Source organism: Notolabrus celidotus, chromosome 11 (assembly GCF_009762535.1).
Source record: "Notolabrus celidotus isolate fNotCel1 chromosome 11, fNotCel1.pri, whole genome shotgun sequence".
NCBI lineage: Eukaryota > Metazoa > Chordata > Actinopteri > Labriformes > Labridae > Notolabrus > Notolabrus celidotus.
The window spans coordinates 17923845-17939575 of record NC_048282.1 but is presented as its reverse complement, the minus strand read 5'-3'; the positions used below and the strand labels follow the sequence as shown (position 1 = coordinate 17939575).

General features: G+C 40.2%; 1 protein-coding gene and 1 long non-coding RNA gene across 2 annotated transcripts; one reads left to right on the top strand and one right to left on the bottom strand.

Annotated features, from left to right (window-relative positions):
* Positions 1-1942: 1942 nt before the first annotated feature.
* pfkma (phosphofructokinase, muscle a) lies at positions 1943-13774 on the bottom strand. The gene is made up of 21 exons (XM_034694961.1): positions 13684-13774; positions 11416-11489; positions 11190-11267; positions 10243-10432; positions 9925-10090; positions 9745-9789; positions 8622-8730; positions 8412-8507; positions 8225-8317; positions 7898-8023; positions 7733-7797; positions 7517-7580; positions 7221-7367; positions 6235-6305; positions 6067-6154; positions 5790-5942; positions 5477-5703; positions 4739-4850; positions 4548-4647; positions 2411-2516; positions 1943-2320 (listed from the first exon to the last, which is right to left on the bottom strand). Exons 1-21 carry the CDS (start codon positions 13772-13774, stop codon positions 2179-2181), a joined length of 2343 nt encoding a protein of 780 aa, XP_034550852.1. The 3' UTR covers positions 1943-2178.
* LOC117820991 lies at positions 8645-10634 on the top strand. Its single transcript, XR_004632892.1, has 3 exons — positions 8645-8726; positions 9869-10052; positions 10246-10634. It is a non-coding gene; the product is annotated as an uncharacterized LOC117820991 (long non-coding RNA).
* Positions 13775-15731: the final 1957 nt, after the last annotated feature.

The window sequence follows — 15731 nt, the reverse complement described above, 5'->3', positions numbered from 1 at the left end:
GCAACATTTTTCAAAGCAACATGTAAAAAATGTTTTCAGGATGCTTCTGACACCTCAAATCACAAAATGTTTTATTTAAGAAAATTCTGGTGATATTTATATAATGTTTTATCTTTAACATTCAAAGGATGTTTTGATAACATTCTTTGGGTCACAGATTATTGAATGTTTTTGGAATACGTTATCTGAGAACAAATTGTGAACACAAAGAAAATCGGTGAGATTGTTTCAAGAACATTAGGGCATAATATTGAAGCACATTTTTCACTTAACATTTTATGAAGGTCTTTAGAGAATGTTATCTGAGAATATTCTTTGAACACAAAGCAAACTTCTCGCTGAAAACATTACAGAAACATTCTCTGTAACATTAACAGAATGTTTTTAGAACAAAGCATTGCTAGCTGGGATGACACCAAACTAATGAAACGGAGAAGACACAAAAGCAACCTCTGTCATTTCCTGCTCTGTAACCATAATTGGACTCTTTCAAGAAACATATTATTGACAAAGGCCTATATATCTCTAAACATTACCTTTTTTAAACCAAAGCTAAAAATAAATTTCATTATAGTGGCCAGGATTCATGTTCTTGCACTCTATTGTGTAACGTATTTTGGCTATAGGTCTCAGTTGTGTATTTTGTGCAGTTAACAGTAGGAAAAGTGGGATTTATGCAAATGCCTGTTGGATTTTTTTTCCTTTTAATTGCCAGATTACCAGAAATCTCCTTTACAGAGTAGCACATTGACTCGGATTGAATGAAAGCCCTGCTATCATGCCCAGAGAGGGGGATCAGGGACAACTTGTTGATTTAATGAATTGTCTCTTGGCTACCATTCAGAGAGAAAAGAAAGTTGTGATGTAATCACTTTTTCTGTCAAACCTGAAATGCATTCAGGGACAGGAGATAAACCACTGAAACCATTGAGGACCTTTGAATTACCACAGAAAGCTCAGTTAAACATAGCCCACTTAGTATTACATTGTCAAACATAACACGTGGGATAATCAGTTGTTTAGTTAAAGTAGCTCCTGTAATTCCTACTTTAAATGAAGAATGAACACGGTTTTAAATGACGAAAAGAACAAAATAATGACTGGACTATGCAGGTTTGACTATTTGTTGCTTGCTTTTTTTTTCTATATGGGAATACTTTTTAGAGAATCCCAACTAAATACCTAATTTCTCAAGTTATTGCTTAAGTTAATCTGAAAATTCTCCTAAAGTTTATCTGAAACCAGGCTGCAATAATACCTGTACCTGTATTACTGGTAATGTAAATCAAAGTAAACAGGGATTAGATTCACAAAGACTGACTGATGGATCATTCACTAGCAAGGACCAGGCCACACAAGGATATGAGTTTGAACATTTATTGAGTTAGTTGTGCATTGTGTGGCCCAGCAGAAGGAGACTCAGAATGGGGGTTCTGTCTCAGTGTTATCAACTGAGCTGATATTGACCCCAGGCTGTACTTGGAATTAGACAAGGGCACGGAAGAAGCGAGCACAAGTTGAGTAGAAGGGAATAAGGAAAAAATGCAGAGAAAGGTGTGGGAGGGTGGGTTGAAGAATCACAGACAAGCGGTTGGAGTAGGCTAGCTATGTTTAAGAAGGCTTGTCAGGTGATTGAGGGTGCGGTTTAGGCGTGGTCCTGCTCTTGAATTTAAGTTAACACCTTAACTTCATCTCATCCTAAATAAATACAGCTTTTGTGACCACATAGATTTTCGAACAGAATTTTGTCTGGCTGCTTTTCCACACATTGACGTTTCCAATTGTTGTCACAACAGCAGGTTTCAATCCAGCGTATACAGCTCCCAAGTGCATTGCTCATAAGCGCACTATCAGTAAATTGTGTGGAGTCAAATACGATTCTGATTTAAACTGTTTTTCAAAACAAATTATGTTCTACTCCATTAACACAAAAGACTGGCTATGACATTTTTGAAACATATCTTTATTTGGTATCTTGCACTTCTGCAAAATTGTCTCACTGAACGTTTTGAGACTAACAGAACAATGAATTCTATGACAGAAAAACACATTCAGGATTACGATGGAGGAAACAGCTGCTCTTTAACTGGGACATGTGGACATGTTTTGAAGACTTTGTAATGGGAAAAAAAAATCCCCATTCTGTCTTCTAAGTGCTCCTTTGTAGCAAACTTGAGCCTATTTCCCGAGAGGACTCCGCTTCTTGATCACATGCTCCATGTCTGCATGTTCAGATGTGTCAAGTTTGATGTTGTACTTGGCCAGGATCTTCATGATGGGCCTGATCTTCAGCCACCACTGTGTCCTGGGGATGCGGTGGCTGAAACAGATAGGAGATGGATCACTCCATATATTCACAATAAAACATGTTGCTTTGATAAAGTGTGTTAATGGAAAATATGTTTCTTACTCAAAATCTGTGTCTCCTTTCAGGTCAGCAAGAGGCTGGAAGGTGAGAGCCCTCTTCCTCATGCCCAACACACAGGCAGAGTCTGGTGTGTTTGCGAAGATACGACCTGAAGGAAATAAACAAGAAATAAACAGTCTAAATAAAAAGTCATGTTAAATGGATGGTGGCAGAAGTGAAGGTTGTATTCTAGTACTTTACTTGGGTAAAAGTACCAATCCCAAATTTAAAATCATGTTTTTGACATTGAGATGTTTATCTTTGGTTTCTTTGTTTGGACCATTTATTAAACTCTATACTTTTATTTTCTTTGTCGGACATTTAAGAAATGTAATCTGCACTGTGTTCATTTTTTGAATTGTATTGAACGTTATTCACTCTCAAGAACAATTCTGACCTGTCTTTATTGAAATGACTGTGGTGTTCATCACATTTTTTATTATCATGGTTCACATTTTGTTTTTAAATATCAAATGCCTTTCTTTGCCTTTTCATCTTCTATGCAAATCATTTTGAACTGCTTTAGGTTTCAAGATGTGTTAAACATATAAAGCTGTTTTGCCTTGCCTGTGATTGTCCTTAAGTATGCTGTATTTTTTTTTTACATGTATGTAGATTTAAACAGAGCTTGTTTCAAAAGTCAAAGTACTCATTATTTGGGGAAAATTAATTTCTGATGATAAAACAAGGATGTCACTGGGCTACAATTATTGAAATACTAATGTATGAGGAATGACAGCATAACACTTTAGGGATTTGATACAATGATGAGTAAATTTTTAAAAGCTTAAAACATCATATGTAAATAAAAAAGAAAGTAACCAGCAACAAAATGTTTTACAGAAATGTTGTATAGGAACAAATACATGTTTGTGAGGGATATCTTAGAGCGGGTAAACACAAGTCAGGAAAATTGCAGTCACTGTTTTAATATTACAAATATTGGCTACTTGACTGACATAACATCAGGGTGCAGGTTTGATATTTAGTTATCTGTAAATTGTATATTTTTTTCATATTTAAATTGTGTCTGGTTCAAGTGTCCACGTGGCTGTTTTTACATTGGCTGAACAAAATGTAAATTGAAGGCAAAACATATATATGCAACAACAACTAGCAACACTTGGCATTTATGGCTTTACATTAGAAAGAGGCTGATCTTGGCAGCTACAAGTCTTATAGGATATCAGGTATTGAACTTAATAATAATACTAATAAAGTTGATTTATATAACACCTATCGGAGATCTACTGAAGCCGTATAACTCAGCAGGACTCTGAGGTCCTCTAATCAGGGTTTGCTGGCTGTCCCTTGCACCAGATTAAAAACTAAGGGTGACTGTGCTTCTACGGTTGTTGCTCCACAACTTTGGAACAGTATTCCACCGGAAGAGCCGTGGACACTGTGGACATTTTTAAAAAGCAGTTGAAAACTTATTTGTTGAGACTAGCATTTGATTGACCTGTCTGTTTTTATGTCTGTTGTGTTGTGTATGTTATGTATTTTTTCTACTTCCATGTAATTCTTGCTATGTCTTTCTTGTTGCTTTCTACTCTGTTATTGTGAAGCTCTTTTTAAGAGACAGAGACAGGTTAAAAGGACTCTTACAAAGATAATCTCTTTGGACATATACATTAAAGGTTTGTTTCATCCTGGTTTGAACTGAAAACTTGACGACCTTCCTTTCCCCCAATTGTCTTTGTTTTTGGTCTCTAGGTTTTTGAACACTTTCATGTGTAGTCTTGCTTCTTTATTATGAACATTTTAATGTATTATTTTTGAAGTTGTCTTTATTGCTTTGATGCTTTGTTAAATGTTAAATGTCTTGCCTCTGCTTAAATGAGTTTATCCAAGGACTTTACCTCATTACATTAATCCTGTTGTTAACCTTGATAGGAAGCAGCTAGGTGACCATTTCATACCTGCTCCGTTGACGATATCAATGGCTGAAACTTGTTGGTATGATTTATGTATAACTGTGTAAGGCTGAAAAAAAGGAAGGCTGAAATGCCAGTCTGGGTGCCTCAGATCTTCAGTTCATACTTGGACCTCCACACTGAAGAGTGTGTCCCTTCTTCTGTTTTTTGACCGAGTGTCCTCAAAATGAGCAGTAAAAACATCTGATTTCAGGTCCTCATACCATGCCTGTAGCACTCCTTGAGTTTCTCAGTCAGCCAGAGAACAGACTTAGCCCCCATCTTTGTGCCAAAGTTTCTGTCAAAGGGTGTTGGAGTGCCGCCCTGTAGTCAGTCAAAGGCAGACAGGTGTGTTATAGATTGAGTTGTGAAACAGGAAAAACCCTGGATTGGACAAATCACTGCATGAACAAACCTGCTGCATGTGTCCCAGAACGTTCTTACGACAGTCGAAGATGCCTTTCCCCTCCTCTGAGTACAGGTTGAAGACAAAGTCGGTGGTGTAGTTTGCATTAGAGTTCTCATTTCTATTTTCAGACAAGCAGATTATTGTTATTGTGGATTATTATATCATTGAGGATCATTAGAATATTAGAATATCGTTGAAGATTGTTGTAATGTTAGCTGAAGGATATAGATTTATAGTAAATAAAAGCTTTCAAAGTAATTGGCTGATTTACTTCACACAACTACTTAGTAGGTTTGTTTACTTAGAAGTAAGTTTTCGGACTACAGATACCCACATAGCAAAATTGGTCTGGCCCGGTTCTGGACCACAATACACTTAGACTTGGCCAACATACTGCAAAGAATGACGGCCCTTAAGTGGCCCAGATATAGTTTGCCAGAGACAACCCACACATGAGCCAGCTTCATCACAAGCTCAACCTTAATCGGCCCAGATGTGGCATGGACAGATCTGGGCCACATAAACCAAGCCACAATCGGGCCAGATGTGGCATGCCATCGTATATACAATGCCATCATTGCCAGACCTGGCCCACATCCGGTTGACATACCACTTGCCATGCCAGCAGTCAGCCAGCAGTGCCGGCTTGACGCCAGATCTGGCCCAGACCTATCTGCTATGTGGGTATTTGAACAACTAAAGTCCATTTGAATCAACTGCTGGTAACACCTGACCAAAACCCACCTGAGGATCAACCCTCTCTTCACTGTTGTCTTCATCTTCTCCACGAGATGTTCTACATTCACCTCCAGATCTTTAATGCTGAATTTCTCCTCAAAGATGTAGGCGGCATCAGCTCCAGCAGCCAGACCAGCCATGGTGGCCAGGTAGCCGCAGTATCCACCCATGGTCTCAACGATGAACACACGGCGCTTTGTCCCCGCTGCAGACTGTTTAATTCTGTCACATGTCTGCAAAAAAACACAGAGGAAATGTATGTAGCTTCATTTTTATTGTATATATTATATGTGTATATATCTGCTGTTACGGCTCTTACAGAGGTAATGGTGTTGAGGGCGGTATCAGCGCCGATGCTGAAGTCAGAGCCTGGCACGTTGTTAGAGACGGTGGCAGGGATGACCACCATAGGAATGCACATCTCCTCATATTTCTCTCTGGCCTGAACCAGCTCCAGGCCTCCTACATAAGCCTACAGAGGTGGAGAGAGTTTAGGATGAACTTATATCAGGGCATTCTTTGTACAGGATAGATCAGCCAACATCGACATGACTGCTATTGTTTTCTAAAAGAGAGGAACGGCTGCTGCATCTTACCTCAAATCCACCAATGATCACCAAAGCGTGGATGTTGAATTTTGCAATGTTCTGGCTGATTTCCTCCAACATTTTACCTGGCAGGGTTCTTTGGGACACAGACAGATAACACAATCAGAATTTTTGTAGACTTATTACAAAAAAAAAAGTTCTTTCTTTTGGTTTTACCTCTTAGTGCCCAACATTGAGCCTCCTTTTCCAGTCCAGCCACTCACTGAAGTCCAGTTAATGGGCTCAATCTGCAGTGAGAGGAAAAAAACCTGACTGAAAATGGGTCAAGAGTAAGTAAGTAAGTAAGTAAGTAAGTAAGTAAGTAAACTTTATTTAGTATAGCACCTTTCACAGACATAGTCACAAAGTGCTTTACAGAGAATCAATGTCGACAAGACAATACAATAAGTAATAAATAAGATGAAGAAAGCAGACAAAATGACATCAAATACAACAGAAGGTCGAAAGCCATAACAAACAAATGTGTCTTAAGCTGCTTTTTAAAAGTCTCAGTCGAATCAGCACAGAGCACTTGGGGCGGAAGATTGTTCCAGAGAGATGGAGCCACATGCTCAAAGGCACGGTCACCCTTAGTTTCAAGCCTCACATGAGGCACAGCAAGCGGACCCTGATCTGAGGATCTGAGGATCTGAGGGGTCTACTGGGGATGTAAGGGTGGAGCAGGTCAGATATATAAGAGGGTGCTTGATGATGGATTGCTTTGTATGTTAGTATGAGGATCTTAAACTGTATTCTGAATTTGATTGGTAGCCAGTGTAAGGAGAATAGGATGGAAGTGATGTGGGAGGCTTTAGAGGTGAAGAGTTTATCCAAGAAAATGTCTAACCTACATATTTTCATATGTCAGTAAAAGTTTTCTTTCTTTACTTTCTTTTTTTTGTTGTCTTTTGTTTCTAAGTCAAGTGATGTCATGCAAAACATACAGGTCCTGTATTTTTATACCTTTGGACAAACATCCTTATACCACCTCTGCTACCACTACTTTTATAGCAACATTCAAGTGATTAAAACGTGTCCTTTTTGTCCCCCATGTGTTTTTTCATCCGGCAATGCCAGCTACTCAGACTTAACAGAAATCTTTGACACATTCGAAACAACTTACTGTAAAAAAGTAGTTCTGTGGCAAAGACAGGAAAACTCACCTGTCCATGTGCCAGTCCGTCAAAGCCGTCATAGACAGCCAGCATGGTGTGACCCTGGATGATACCCAACCTGACAGCTGAGCGAACGGCAGCGTTCATACCAGCACAGGGGGCGCCGATATTCATTATTGCGACATTGATGTTGCTCTGTTAGTAAGAGGGAGAGGGGAAATGAACAAAGGGTTGGGGGTCGGAGAGAAGATAGTGGAGTGCATATTTATAACATGAAATAATGTTTGAATAGAAAATCTTTATTGTTAACACAGACTCAGATTTAGGAAATGGAGAATCCTCACCTTCGTATCAGGGGGGTTGATGTGAGCCAGCTGCTTGTATGTTTTCCAGTTGTTCTCAAAACTCCTATAATTCAGAAATAAGATTTAGTGTTAGTTCACAGCACGTAAACTGTTTTATATACTGTCTTTATACTTTCTCTGTTCTTCAAGACCATATTGAAATAGAGCCACAATCTATTCAACATTCACTGAATTATAACAATGCCATCCACTTACTTTCCTCTGAGCTTGATGGCATCCTCAAATCTGCCCTCCGCCATGGCAGCAGTCACATCTTTGGTCTGAAGAAGAGAAACAGACAAAGAATGTGTGAGAGAAAATATAAATAGGTGAACACCCAAAGTGAGTCAGGTGATGTATTCTGTCTTGGTTGAGACATACCACTTGCACGCACTCCATGAGTGGCAGTCTGACCGCCTGGTTCCCGGACAGGCTGACCACACAGGCAGGAGTTTCTGGAGTGGCCTCCAGCAGCGCCATCACTGCCTCCACACCCATCCTGCTGCCCTGGATCACACACACACACACACACACACACACACACACACACACACACACACACACACACACACACACACACACACACACACACACACACACACACACACACACACACAGAATGAGATCATCATGTTTGTGTGAAGACTTGAGAGGCAATGGTCCAGCAGTAATCTGTTTCTAAAATTTGGTCTTTATAAAGAGATTTACCAGGATTCTGTCAAAGGCTGAGGGTGTTCCTCCTCTCTGTACATGTCCAAGAACAGTGGCACGGGTATCAAAACCGAGCCTGTCAGTCACCAGCTGGAGACAAATAAATCAGCCTGTTAGTATGATATGTTGTTTGTGTAGCCGGGGATGAAACATTACCACACTGAAATCAGAAAGCAATGCTTGCCTTTTTGATCTGATCAGAGGTGATGGGTTTGCCGTCTCTTGACATTGCACCCTCAGCCACAATGATCACATTCAAACGGGAGCCTCTGGCTCTTTGCTGAAACCAAGGGAAATAAAAAATGTAATTTCTTTTTTGATTTTGAATTCACTGAAAATGAAGAATTGCAGCAGGTTGGGGAGCATCTTCAGCATGTTTTTTTTATAGACACACATCAGTCAGTCTTCTGCACAGGTGGTTCTCCCAGTCCTCATCTGGTGGCATCTCTGGAATGAACACCCAGTCTGCACCACAGGCCAGAGCTGTCACCAGGGCCAGGTAACTGCAGAAAGACACACACACACACACACACAAGATAAACGCCATGCAACAGCAATGATTTGGTATAATTTTTTTCTTACTGCATATAGGATGTTGAAACAGCTCAGTGGGGTATGAACAAATCGAACACAATCGAAGCACCATGTGTGAGATTTCATATGAAGGACTCTCTTCTCTTTTTGACCCACTTTTTATACTTTTAATTTTATTGTCAAGATGTGACAGAAAAAAAAAAAAAAGGGATGCCACAAAGTTCCCACAAACCGGAGACACTTGAAGGTACAAAGTTTGCATCTTAAAGCACTTTGCCATCAAGATGTCTTGGACGGGCAACTACTGAAATATCTATGATAGTTTAACTTTGTGAAATTCTTTGCAGCCACCTCACATAAAATAACACTTAATTTATTTGTTACAAGTCGAAATGAATGGTAGAAAATGTCTTCTGACCTTAAAATGTTTTATACCTTAAAGCCGCTGTTGGTAGTCGTGATATAAACATCAGTTCGGATAGAGATTTTGAATGTCAACACTACCCCCCTCACCAGATTTTGCCTACTTCTCGTGCGCATTCTATGAGGAAGTAGGGCCGGCTTCCCAGCCAATCAGGACGACGTAGTAGGGGCCGCCACTCGACCAATCAGGACAGATGGTAGGAGAGTAGCTCTGATTGGCCCGTGATAATGGGAACAAGGGGAATAATAACATTGCTTGATACAAAGGCTTTGGGAAACAGAGATTTCGCCATAATCTCAAATTACTTCAGTTACTGATGAGTACCGATAAGTTTCATGACTTTTTTTCCAAACCCAGCACAAAAACATATTGTTTTTTACCCCATTCCTACCAACTGCACCTTTAACATACACATTATTATAGCATGGATAACAGGTAACAAAATCAAACGTATTTAATTTCATTGTAATGACACACAATGTCCACTGCAGACACACACAGATGTGTCTCTGTTATGGACAGCTCTCACATACATGCACCAACCACACAAAGTACTGACCCACAGTGTCTGCCCATCACCTCCAGGATAAACGTCCTCTGGTGGCTGTGAAGGAGCAGAGAGTATCTCGTGTCAGAAAACAAGATGAACATGCACATTTCTTGTCTTTTGTTCTTTCCTGCAGCTGGGATAGAGCTTCATCTGCGTGTGATTGAAGGGGGGGTAACAGTTCTGCTTTACCTCTGCGCAGTCGTTGTGATGGCGTCCACCACCTCGATGATGCGGTGCAGGGCAGAGTCAGTGCCGATGGTCATGTCAGTGCCACAGAAGTCATTGTCGATGGAGCCCACCATGCCAACGATGTTCAGGTGGGAAGATGTCTTTGCCTCTTCCTCTGTAATCTTACCTGGAGAGAATCAAAAATTAGTCGTTGATAGGAGCACTGATGAACTGTGAAACATATAATGCCTAATATCTTCTCAGATAAATAATTATAACATCTAAAATTGTTAATGTAACAGATTTTTATTCTCACAGCATCTCCATTTGTCTCTTTACCAGCTTTGACAAGGTCTGCCAGAAGTCCGCTCCACTCAGTCCTGAACTCATTGGCTCCAGTCAGACTACCATCTCCTCCAATCACACACAAGTTGGTGATGCCCAGCTTCACCAGGTTGCAAGCTGCAGTCATACGACCATCTCTGGAGCGGAAGTCCTTACAGCGAGCACTGCCGATGACTGTACCTCCCTTAAACATCAAGAGCAGCTGTTTTTGATACAGTCACTGATATAAAAATGTCACAACTCTGCCAGGTCTCTTTGTTTAGATCACACAGACTACAGAAGGTAGTGTGAATAATAAGTTACACAGTTTTGTTGGGTTTTTATCATCTTTCATTCAGGCTTGAGGCACCTGCAGTTTATGTATTACACTACTGCTGCTGAGTCTATTTTCAAGCCAAACTGTGCTCTTTACTTCAGTAAAATGTGTCACCGTTAGTCTGCATGATCTGCAGACCTCACTGTCATTTGTCTTACCAGCAAAATAGTCCCAGTGAAACTCTTGACACCTCAATGGTTGGCTATGATTGCAACTTTGGTTTGCTAAATTAAAAGACCATCTCTCCACCCAGTTAAATATCCTATATAAATGGGGACTGATCCACGCAGGACAGTTCACATTGATATTTTTTAAGAAACACCACTATGCTGCCCATATATATGTATATAATATCCAGGTGCAAATGGAATACCTGGTTTACATTGATTGAAACTGGCTTCCAAGGGGCCTAGATGTGGAGAGATAGTCTCCTCACTCAGAGAACCAAGGTTAGAAATCACAACCAACTGTTTTCTATCATACTGAGAATGTATAAGGACCCTATAAGACACACTGTGGAGGAACCAAGCAGCCATGACCAGTGACAGGGGCCAACAGGGGCCAGTGCCCCTGTAAAACTGAACATGGACCCCCCTGTGCGATAACACGGCTGCAGGTCACTCACCAGCTGAAGCATCATGGACACACTTTCCCATGTGGCTAGGCGGATGTTGTCTCCTCCATCCACAAGACCCTGATAGCCCTGCATCACATACACATACACCGTGGTTTAATAACGAGTTAGTTATTATTGGTTAAAGGGCTCAATACTGTAATGCAACTCACTACAAATCTCTCTTACTTATTTGCAATGCCATGACATGGAGTTAGACTGCAAACTTGTACTGTACCTCATGAACAAAGTAGACTTTGGCTCCTGTGTAGAGACCCACTCTGACTGTGGCTCTTACAGCTGCGTTCATACCTGAGACACACACATGACATATTCTGTGAGATCTGATGGCCTCACTTTAGAACACAAGGGAACGTTGTGTTTTACATGTCATTACATCAAGACTCACAGACCCATTCATCTTAACCTTTAAGTGACCTTCCATTGGCAACAGATCAGACAGAAATAACCTAAGGGTAAAGGACAGAGGCCGAGTTTGGGAGGACAGTATGTCTTGTGTACCATCTCGCCCCTGGATGTGCGGTACGCTAAAGGCCACAGTGTGAGAGCTTGTTTTGTTGCAGAGCGGGCTGGCATGTGACAGCTCTTGTTTCAGCAGACAGCAGCTGAGGATTGGGGGCGTTTCTCTGTGACCATACCAGAAAAAGGTCAGAGCCACTAAAATTAGCCTTCAAGATGCAAAATGAGGGAACACTTGGGCAGATAAAGACTCAACACAAAAGGGTAAGAGTCAGGTTTGGAGAGGAAGATGGGACGGGAACATGTCACAAGATCATAATGAGGCCGCATTCAGTTTAGCTTTAAAGTTAAAAGGTTTTTTGGCTGATTATGAAACAGACTGAAATGAAAAGAGATGCTTCTTTATGACCTACAAAGGGAAAAGAGATCAACAGCAACAAGATATACTTTTTCTGTAAAGCCTATAATCACTGCTGCAGGGTAGGTGTCAGACAAGATTTAAAGGGGGTGCCAAAAACGACACCAAAGGGAAGTTCTGCACAGGAGCTTTAAGTAGAGTCTGATGGTGGCTTAATCCAACATTTTTAATTTAGCAAAAGAAAACTACAAAGGTGTGGGTGCTTTCTTATAGCTCATGTTAGGAACTTTCTATTCGTGTTATTTTTCTGCCCCCTGTGAACAAAATGGTACAGCTTATCTCATTGCCGATCTTGTCCTTAACCCTCCTGTTATGTTTGTTTCTCTGGAACAATGTTCCTGGGTCAATTTGACCCGGGGGCATATTCAATTATCCAAACGTGTCAGAATCCCAAAAAATCCCAACACACATTTGTTTTAATCTAAAATTTAACTCCATTACTAACCATTTAAATCAAGATTTAGTCCATTGGTGTTCTTTAATCCTCACAGATCATGGATCAATGAGGATAACTCACTCGTTTTTCATTCAAATTCATTTTAAAACTTTTTTGAGGTACATTGGCAAGCCCTAAATATAAATACAATAGTTTTGCATGACATAGATTTTTGTTTATTTTATTTTAAATTTTGATTTTTTTTATTTATATTAACTGATGTTGATAAATTAACATGAAGACTCTTCTGTCACTTGCTGCCCAGATTTTTATACTGTATTTAGTTGGTTTGGAAGGTATATATTGCCTGAAATAGACTTTTAAAAGGCTTAATTTGACCCACAACATAACAGGAGGGTTAAACTGGGAGAGATAATCTTTAATTAAAAATCTCATCCTAGTTTTTTGAACAGTTAAATGATTACTCACTGTGCAGCCTTCTTATGATAAATGCACAAATCTGCTCTTTCTGTAGCATGCTGTGTATCACTTTGTCCTGTCACCTACCCCAAGCAGCAGATTCAGGCATAAAAAACAAGCATATAGATATTATCAGTTTTATTGCTCATGATTTTGTAGCTCAAACAGATGCTTCCCTGATAATTTCAGTCTGTTTCATAATCAGTGAAAACTCTTCACAGGAGCTTTAACAAACTCTTTGATCACCATTAATTTTAAAGTTTGCTATCATATTAATCTACTACACAGTAAAAGCCGACTTCAAATGCTGTGTCATTTTCACTGACACTTGAATCTTTGCTGGACTGACATCAAACACTGGCGGTGTTGTGTGTCTGTGACATAATCTTCTCATCATGCAGACCTCAAGTAAGACTCTCAAGCAGCAACACCCATCACCCTCTGACTACTGGCCTTCAACTCTGCCCTTCTGTCATATTGGAAAAAATGCTTCTTGCCCTTTCTGTTCTCTGGCTCCTGAACTCACTGCACACATCATGCAGTCAGAGAACTAACATGATACTTTATTGGCCCTCATGAGATAGATGATAGCTGGCTCTTTACCAGCTGGTTGGGATTCAGTGTTGTGCTCAGAAACATCAGCAGCAGCAAAGATGCTGTCCAATAATGTTTACTCCTTCTGTTATGTTGTAAAAGTAAAAATAAAACATATAGGATGAAATAACACAGCCACCGCCTCATCCACTGCTCACCTTGGGCGTCTCCTCCAGACGTCAACACAGCAATGGAGCGTCCGAGCCCCATCTTGGTGGGGTCCATGGTTGGTTGGAGATTCTTGGACATGTTTACAGAGGAACTAGCTCAGGTAGACAGGTGGACACAGCAGAGGGGGGAAGAAAAGGAGAAAGAACAGACTGCAGCTGCTCCGTCTTCAGTCTCTACTCCACAGGGATGGCATGAGTGAGGGCGCAGGTTTTAAAGACTAACTGCTCCTAATCCTGCCCCAGAGCCCCCTCCCACTGACACCCGCTACCACTCACTCCCTACCACACAGTGCTACTAAATATACCTCAGGCCCAGTGACCACCTGCAGTGGACAGTTACAGAGAAACATGGAGCACATGACACTCATGTGAGAAGACACACTTTGATGAATATGTATGATAGTATAACTTCATTAATATAGTTTAAGTAAACTAAATTTCAACGCAAAGCATCACTTTATGAGTCTTATGATACTTTAAAGTCCTGCCTGGATGCCTTTATTAATATCAGCCTGATGCTGCTTCTTGTTTGCCTAGAATGCTTTTGCTTTTGCTTTTTGGTTTCATGTGTCCTTCATGCTTCATGTATTTATTAACATTTGTTTCACGCTGCTTCCTGCTTGTCCTGCATGCTTCATGTATTCTACGTCTATGGCTACTTACCAATTCTCCCTTATACTGTTATCTTATTTCTTTACATAGTTTTAAGTAAAGTTTAATTTTAAGGTGTTACTTATGCTGTAACTACTTTGTTTTCTTCTTCCACCTTTTTTCTCTTTTTTGTTCTTCTTACATCTGGACAGGGACAACAGATGGAAATTAGCCTTTTGGCATATTTACAGAAATGTAAATGAATGTGCATTGTCCCTTTAAATGAAAAAGAATAAAGAAAACAAACATTTACTTATTTGATAGGTCGGCCGAAGAGAGAGCAGGACATACAGGAAATGGTCACAGCCAGGAATCGAACCGGCAACCCCTGTAACTAGTTCTGTGGCCTCTGAATGTGGGGTGCTTAGACCGCTAGGCCACCAGCACCCCAAACATTTTACTCTTTGATGTATTTTACTACTAATACTTCTAAATAAATGGATGTAGATCTGAGCAGGATAGCTGCATGACAGTTCAAAGAAAGAGGGTAAAAGTTTCATAACTAATAAAATAAAATGTGGTATATATTATTTAACATGAACTTTGCTTTTTCGTTAAATTAATTTAATAACTCAGGATACTGAAATTACCTCTTTGTTTGTGTTTGATATTTCATAGCCTAAATGAGACCTGGTTGAAAAAAATAACCAAGCTGACCTGGCAGCAGATTGCATTTTCCATGTGCTGTGCTGTACAGTATGTTGTGTCATTCCTGTCTTCTGTCCATGAATCATACTGTGTCACTTGATTTTGCATGCTGTTGACCCATGCATCCAGTAGAAGGAAATGTGTGACAGACGATCCAGACCCCAATGTAAGAAGGGGCCCTCGGGGATCTGAAAATGTTGTTCAAGTTTGCAGTCAAAAGTATAACTATGTGAAAAAATTAACAGGACTCTGAACTCTAACTAGAAAATCTTGGGAGTCCCTCTGATGTCCATCTCACTCCTTTAGAACAATGAAACAGCTATGAATTTGTTTGTGTTTTAAACACAACTTGAAGTGTGAGCACACTTGCACTGATCCTAAAGCTCTTGAATTTTATATCGACAATCCAGACTTTCCCTGCATCTCAAAGTGCTCAAATATATCACCTTGGTGATTGGTCAAACCAGAAGAAGCTTTGGGAGAGATCAAATATTACCATGTGGATGTTTTCAGACCTGGACCCTCGTTATGCGTGGTATTTGGGTCAGATTGGAGAATGCATGGCTGAGAAAAAAACAACTTCCCGTTATATGGCAAAAACCCAAATTTGAGGGCTCGCCAGAGCCACCTAATCGACTAAACAAAAAGCCTGTGATAACTTTTCATTGCTCATGTCTCTTGAAGCTGTTAAAGGGATTTTAAGCTGATCATAAAAGACCCCTTTGGACTAGTTTGAA